Source organism: Ceratotherium simum, chromosome 34, assembly GCF_057802395.1.
Source record: "Ceratotherium simum simum isolate JZ-2026a chromosome 34, ASM5780239v1, whole genome shotgun sequence".
In the NCBI taxonomy this organism is placed as follows: Eukaryota; Metazoa; Chordata; class Mammalia; order Perissodactyla; family Rhinocerotidae; genus Ceratotherium; species Ceratotherium simum.
Genome location: NC_141933.1, coordinates 7,352,519 through 7,360,107, shown reverse-complemented (window position 1 = coordinate 7,360,107; position 7,589 = coordinate 7,352,519). Strand labels below are relative to the sequence as shown.

At 57.9% G+C, this 7,589-nt stretch overlaps 1 protein-coding gene across 1 annotated transcript; it reads left to right on the top strand.

Annotated features, from left to right (window-relative positions):
- Window positions 1-952: 952 nt before the first annotated feature.
- Window positions 953-7,583, top strand: TSGA10IP (testis specific 10 interacting protein). The gene is made up of 8 exons (XM_087422625.1): window positions 953-1,099; window positions 1,844-1,986; window positions 2,083-2,807; window positions 2,965-3,112; window positions 4,688-4,858; window positions 6,362-6,461; window positions 6,647-6,771; window positions 7,371-7,583. The coding sequence occupies exons 1-8, from the start codon at window positions 953-955 to the stop codon at window positions 7,522-7,524; spliced, it is 1,713 nt and encodes a 570-aa protein (XP_087278751.1). The 3' UTR covers window positions 7,525-7,583.
- The last annotated feature ends 6 nt before the right edge of the window (window positions 7,584-7,589 follow it).

Genomic DNA, 7,589 nt, shown 5'->3' with positions numbered 1-7,589 from the left:
AGACCCCAGCGCTTCCTCTGTGCTCTAACCATTATGCTCTACTGCCTCCTAATAATGGTCAGTTATTACTAGCAGTAATAATAACAAATATTTACCAAGTGCATCGTCTTTGTGATTTCATTTAAACTTTGCAACAAACCTATGGGATGGGCCCATGATTCCAGGTTTGTACAGAAGTGACTTGCCTAAGGTCGCAGAGCTGGTGACAGACCAAGCCAGGCCTCCAGCCCTGGCCGTTCCGTCTCCAGGGTCTCAGCTCAGCACCACGTCCCTATACCGTTGGTCGTAGGAGTCAGCGCCAGGCGTCCCATGGGGATTTACCACGTCAAGCCTTTTTGGGATGCTTAGAAGTTTGGAATAAGACTCAAATGCTCTAACTCCCTCCAGAGCCTCCAACCGGCTCTGGTTTGCCTGCTGCCTTGCTCCTGGGCGTGGCATTCAACTTCCTGGCCTTTCCTGCCCTGTCAGGGGCTGGGAGGCAAGCGGTTTGAACAAGATCTTGTGAGAGGTCAGTTTGGCCCCCACAGGGGCTCACCCGGGCCTGGGGGGCAGCCCAGGAGGCAGGTGGAGGGAGAAGGACCGTCTCAGGTGCCATCTGGCCAACGTCACAGGATGTGAGGACTCTTCCAGATGGCTGAATCCTAAGGTCCCATTTACAGATAAAGGGGGACACACAGGCCAAGCGAGGTTAGGGGACTTACACCAGGTCAACGGGGAGTCCTGCAGAGTCAGGAGCAGAGGCAGGACTTGGCCCTGGGTCTCTGGACTCCAAGGCCTGGACTATTCCTTAGCATCCTGCTGAACTCTCTTCCCTACAGGGAATTTGGCTTCATATACCCTGGGGTACCCTTCCTGGCCTGTTTTTTGCCAGAGCCCTTGAGACTAGCTGAGGACTGGTTGCCATAGAGATGGTAGGGAGGGCAGTTCCAAGGCTGGCAGATGGGGGTGGGGGATGGGGCAGGACATCAATATGCTAAACACCCACCAACAGCTGGTCAGGACCACGATGGGGAGACCAGGGCAGAACACAGGGCTCCAGGATTCAGGGACACCCACAGGGCTGCTCAGGCTTCTCTCCGGCATCTCCCAGATTGAGCAGGTGAGGGAGGCCCCAAGCGGGGGGACTTCCAACTGCCCAGAGGCAGGCTGGCTATCTGGGGTCTGGGGAGGCCAGGGCTGAGGGAGGCCCTTGAGAAGCCTTGAGACTGGAGCTGAGGCCCAGATGAGAGTCAGGGAGGCCCAAGGTGGGCAGGAACCTTGGGGAGGCCTAAAGGGTATGGAATGAAGATGAGGATGCCGCCCAGGGATGACTCCCAGGCTTCCGATGGAGCAATTTAGGGAATACTGCAGGAGGAGCAGGGTTTCGAGAAAGAAAATGAGTTCCTTCCACCTTGGCTTAGCAAGTCCAGTGCCCTGTGGGGCATTCAGAAGAGCTGTCCAGGGCCCAGAGGCAGCATAGTGCACTGGTGACTAATCCGGGCCCTGGGGACAGACTCAACATGTTCAGGTCCTGGCTCCACTTACCAGCTGTGTGACCTAGTCCAGTGATTTCACCTCCCTGAGCCTCAAGGTTCTCAGCAGCTTGATGGGGGTGATAGCGAGTATCCACCTCATAGGGTCCTTGGAAGGTTAAATGAGTTAATGCGGGAAAGTCCTGAGCACCCAGCAGGTGCTGAGTCAATAGCTAGTTTAATAGGAAGAATTGAGGTAGTGATCAGTTTCAGTGGTAATGAGGGCCCAGAGGGGCCAGCCAGGGTGCACAGAAGAGGAGGGTCCCCGGGTGAGGTGAGAGGTGGTCCAGGAGGCTGCTCCCAGCTGGGTCTCCTCTCCTGTCTTCCCTCAGGGGCATCTCGAGAGCAGCGATGGTGTAATTCTGGGCCAGCAGCAGAGGTCTCGGAGCGCAGGGCAGACGGCAAAGAAGAACCAGAAGGAGCGGGGGCCCAGGGGCCGGAACAAGAAAGGGCATGGCTGTGCTGAGGCTGAGAAGTAAGCAACTGCGGGAGGGGCTGGGAGGGATGCTGGGTGTCAGGCCCCACTGGGGGCCGGCGCCCTGACTCTGCCCCCTGCCCTCTCCCTCCTCAGTCTCTTCCCCTCTCCTCCTCGGAAACCCTCCTTCCCCTTCCAGTGGGCCTGGGAGAGCTTCAGCGTGGATGGCCGGGCTCTGCTTCAGCCTGGCTCCTCCTTGGCCCCTGGCCACCAAGACCTGCCCTTGCCCCCAGCGGCTCCCCAGCACAAGTCCAAGCGCAAGCCCACAGCCAACCTCCTAGAGGCCCATGGCTTCTGCTGGAAGACGGAGGTGCCACACTTGGAGAGGAGACAGCAGCTGAGGGCCTGGGGCTGCGTCTCCATCCCTCCTGGCAAAGGGGAGAGCCAAGAGCTGGAGCCAGCCAGTGAGTGTGGCCCCCAGCAGCCCGAGAAGAGGTCAGGGTCAGGGTCGGAGTCCGAGGAGGCCGCTGAGCTGGAAGCCCCAGGGGGAGAAGAGGCCGAGAGGGGTCTGAGCCCTGGGGAACTGCCCCAGCTCCCCAGCAGGGGCTCCATCTTGGAGGAGGAGTGGTTTGCAGAGGCCACAGAGGAGGCGGAGGAGGGAGAGCACAGCATGCCCCCCAGAAGGAGGGCTGGTTCTCGGAGAAGGGGGCAGAATTCTGGTGAGGAGGCCTCAGATGACAGTGAACGGCAGGGCCAGTGGAGCAGCGCCAGCTCCAACATCCTCCGAGGGCCACAGAGGAGGAAGTCTAGAGCCAAGGAGCTGCAGGGGCCATGGGACCTGGAGAAGCTGCAGAGGAAGTTGCAGCAAGACTTGGACTGTGGTGAGTGTGGGCTCAGCACCTGGGCTCCCCAGGAAGCTTCATAGCGGGGAGAGAGGTCAGGGAACCAGCGGCCTGGGCCAGGAGTTCAGACACGGCTGGGTAGGATTGCCCAGGGGGCCAGGAGAGAGTAGTCCCTGACCTGTCCCACTGTGGATAGGCCCCGAAAAGCAGCCCTGGAAGGCTCTGCGGGCTGCTGTCCAGGCCTCCAACCAGAGTGGGAAGGCCCATGCCTTGGGAAACGACGAGACTTTCCTGTTTGCCAACTTCCCTAACCGTACCTTCCACAAGCGACAGGAGGCTACCAGGTAAGTGGAAGAAGAAAGAGGGGGAAGCCACGGGCAGGGAGCCGAGGAGCCAGTTCTTCAAGAGACATTGTCCTTCATCCTCTCACCCATTCCTTCATTTATCCATTCACCAGTCATTCTGATCACCCAATCATCTGTTGATTCACCCATCCACCCATCCATCTGCCTGTCTGTCTGCTTGGCCAACTGTCTATTGACACAAGCCACAAGCTGGCTCAGCGGGCCTTGGCGACGGGTTAGAAGTGGCAGGTGGGACTCCATTCAGCATTTGGATAGCACCCCTCAGTTCTTACCCTGTCATCCCCTGCTTGAAATCCTTCTGTGCTTCCCAGTTCCCTTGGGACAAAGCCCAGATTCCTTGGTAAGGAGGCGCCTGTCTCCCACGCCAACTGGTCCAAGTGGCTGGGATGCCCCATGCTCTCCCTCCCTCCTCTCCTGGGACTACCTCTCTCCCTCACCCACCCAGCTAACTCAGGTCCATTTTTCAACTTCCAAGCCAGGTGCCCCCTGGGAAGCTCTCCTCTGTGCTTGCATCCGTCGTGGCTCTTGCCACACCACATTGCACTGGGGTGCTGGGCTGTCTGTCCATCCCGTGTACAGGTTGAGGGCTCCATGAGGGCAGATGTCAGATCTTATTGATCATGGCTTCTCTGGTGCCCTACACAGGACCTGGCACCTGGTTGGTGCTCAATAAGTATGTGCTGAGTGAGTGACTGCGTCTACCCCTTTATTTGTCTCAGTCCATCTTTCTAAATGACGACGAATCAATTATGCATGGATTCGAGTTTCTGTCTATGTTAGGCACTATCCTAGGTGCTGGGGCTGGTGGTGAAGAGGACAGACAAGGAACCCTCCTCTCATGAGGCTTACATTCTACTTGGGAGGAAGGATAATTAATAAAGAAATGACCAAAATATATAGATAGAGATGGAAAATACCTGAGAGGTAGATGGAGTGGTCAGGGAGTCTCTCTTTCCTTGACATCTGAGCAAAGACCTGATTGACAAGAAGGAACTGGCTATGAGATCTGAGGGAAGAATGTTCCAGGTCAAGCTAGGTGCTGTCTGTTCAACCATCTGCACCATTCATCCCTTCATCCATCCATTGATCCCATCAGCATTTTGTTCCTCTTTCCCATCCATTCACCCATTGGTCTGTCCCTCAAACCAAAAGGCATTCACCTAGCTCCTACCAGATATGGGGGCCAGGGAGAAGAACAAGATCTGGCCCCTACCCTCCCCTTTGCAAGGGGAAGGTAGCAATACAGGCGAGGTCACAGATGTGTGCACTGAGCTCCACAGAGCTCAGGTCGTTCAGAATTGGGGCACAGGGCTGGCTGGAGCGGGCAGGAAGAGTAGGAAACGGCCTTGAGCTGGGGCCTGAGGGCCGAGCCCCAGAGGCAGCCTCCATCAGGTCAGACTTCCACGACAAAGCCCATCCCCCAGGCTCTCGGCTTTCTGGGCTCCTGCAATCCCTTCAGACCCCATACTCTCCTACCCGGGACCTGACCCTCTCTGAGACGCCTGTGCCCAGCTGACTTTTCCCATCCCTCTTTTTTCCCTCTCACCCCCCAAGAAGCCTGCTGCAGGCCTGGGAGCGGCAGCAGCGGGAGGAGCGGCGGCAGGCTGAGCTGCGGAGGGCCCGGGAGCAGCAGGTTCAGCAGCAGGTGGCTCGCTGCCTGGCGGCCTACGCGCCCAGAGGGAGCCGGGGGCCGGGGGCTGCCCAGCACAAGCTGGAGGAGCTGAGGTAGGAGGCCAGGGCTGTGGAGGGCCCGGTGGGGAGAGGGCAGGGAGGCAGTGTGAGGTGTCAGACAAGGACCAAGGAGACCCAGCCCTCCCCTTCCCTCAGGGCTGAAACTCCACGGCCACCCTCCCGCCCGGGCAGGCGGGCCACACTCTACAAATGAAGACACTAAGCCATGGGAGGAGAAGGGGCCGGGCCAAGGTCACCCAGTTAATAATAACAAGCCCTGCAGCTGTGGAACGCTCAGGTTAAAATGTTCTACCTGCATTATTACACTTTCAAGTCTTGTTTTTCCGATTTCAAATGCCAGACATGCTTACTACAAAAGTTCAAATATTACCAAAATCGTTCTTGTACAATGGGAACAGCGCCTGTGAGCCCACTCCTGGAGACAACCACTGTTGATGGTCAGTGAAGAGTCATCAGTTCCTATAGTTTGACCATGAAAAAAGAAAAAGGTGGGGGGCCGGCCCAGTGGTGTAGTGGTTAACTGCGCGCTCCGCTTCGGCAGCCGGGGGTTCGCAGGCTCGGATTCTGGACACAGACCTACACACTGCTCATCAAGCCATGCTGTGGTGGCGTCCTTCCCTGGCACATAACCAAGGGTCCACAGCAAGGCAGTGTTTTTCCATGGGGCCCAGCAGACTTGCCGGAGGTCCCGGCACGAGTCTCGGATTCTTGCCTGCTGCTCTCCTGTCCTGTGTGTGGTTGCTGCCACCACGCCCCTCGGCGTCTCTTATGTGCTTCACAGAAGGAGGCCTGGTCCGGAGCACGGTGTGGCCAGAGGGCCCCTCTTGCTGCCGGGATGCTCAGATTTTTGAGCAGACACATTTGTGACAAGCGCACAAACTGGGTTTTTGTAAATGGATTTGTGCTTCCCCAGGGGAACCCTGATCTTTCTGGGATGTGCTCTTTTCATTTGCAACACATTTCTTTAGTTCTTCTGTCCCAACTGCTAAGCTGTCTGCTTATCAGAACCACAGAGGATGCTGGCAAGCTTGTCCAGTCCCTGCTATGGCACAGACAAGAAAACTGAGCCCAGAGCCCAGAGTGGGGCCTTGCCCAAGGCCACAGCATCCTCCTCGCAGGTGCAGTGTGACAGGGTGCAGGGGTGTGGACACGGGGAGAGGAGAGGCTGTGCAAGCAGATGCCCAGTTGCTCAGAAGCCAGTGATGGCCCCTCTCCCTTGGGGGTGGCTGCAAGGCTGGGGGAGCCCTGGCTGCACAGCCTGCAGACTTGGGCTCAGGACTCAGTCTCTCACTTCCCAGCTGTGCAACCTTGGACAGGTTCCTCAACCCTCCTGAGCCTCAGGTGCATCATGGGTAAAATGGGTCAAATAATTCCTGCCCCACTGACCTCAGGAGGAATCCAGGGTGAGGATGGGAATGAAATGGCTTTGCAAAGGCAAGGGCCAGAGAACATAAAGTCCTTAGTGAGGACGAGTGGGCGCAGGAGTGGGGATGGCTGTGTCCACGGTTAGCTGCCCAGAGGCCTGTCTCCCTGCAGGCGCCAGGAGCGACAGCGCTTTGCTGAGTACCAGGCAGAGCTGCAGGGCATCCAGCACAGGGTGCAGGCCCGGCCCTACCTGTTCCAGCAGGCCATGCAGGTGAGGGCTGGCACAGGGCTTCTCCCAGGCTGAGTGGGTAGGAAGCAAGGTGGGAGTGGGCCCCCTTAGATGGGACCCCTGGCTGCTGCCCATCTGGAAGCCCTGGGATGCCCTCAGTACCCAGAGCCCCACTGTGTCCTTGGCAGCCCTGGTGCAGAGCAGGAACCCCTCCTCTCTCTCCTCAGGCCAACGCCCGGCTCACCGTGGCCCGGCGCTTCTCCCAGGTGCTGTCGGCACTGGGACTGGATGAGGAGCAGCTGCTGGTGGAGGCAGGAAAGGGGGACAAGGAGGGGACCTCCAGGAAACCCAGGTGAGACCGTCTAGCTGACCAAGGAACCGGCTCTGCCCAGCTGCGGGGAGAAGAGGCGCCATCACCAGCCGTCTGAACTCTGTCTCCCTGCCCTGGGGAAAGGCAGAGGGACTCGGTGGGAAGCCACATTGATCCACCCTTAATCTAAGCTTCAGTCCTGCCCCATCTACTCCCAGGTCTGGAGGACTAGCTCTAGCAGTCAGCAGGGCCTTCCCCAGGCCCTGTCCTCCATGTCGCCTGAGGAAGGCAGGGCCAGGGTTATTTTCCCCACTTCCCAGTGAGGAAACTAAGCACCTGAAGGGCAGGGTCTTGCCCAAGGTCACAGGAGCAAATAAGCAGCAGAGCCAGTCTGGGAACCTGTGGCCATCTGAGTGGCCACACACCAAGGCCCCATGATGGGCTAGTACCACTCCAGTCACCCCAGGTATACTGTCCCTTATGCTTTAGAAGAACCTAGTGCAGAGCAGGGATTATGAGGCCCAATTCACAATAAGGAAACTAAGGCTCAAGGAGAGGAAGTCACTGGCTCAGGGTCACATAGCATAGGAGCCAGATTTGAACCCACATCATCAGTGACAATGGCCTTTCCCCTCCTATAGCCCAGGTCTCCTTGGGCATGAGGGTGGCGAGCTGCAGAGCGCAGTGACCCCTATCTGTGTCTTCATCTTTAAGGAGCCACAGGTCAACGGAGGTGAGAATGGAGCACTCTTCTCAGAGCCCCCCAAGGACAGCACCCACCAGCAGCCAGCCTGACAGGCACTCCACCCAAGCCCAGACCAGAAGTCCAGTCCCTGAGAAAAATTAAACGCTTTATGGAA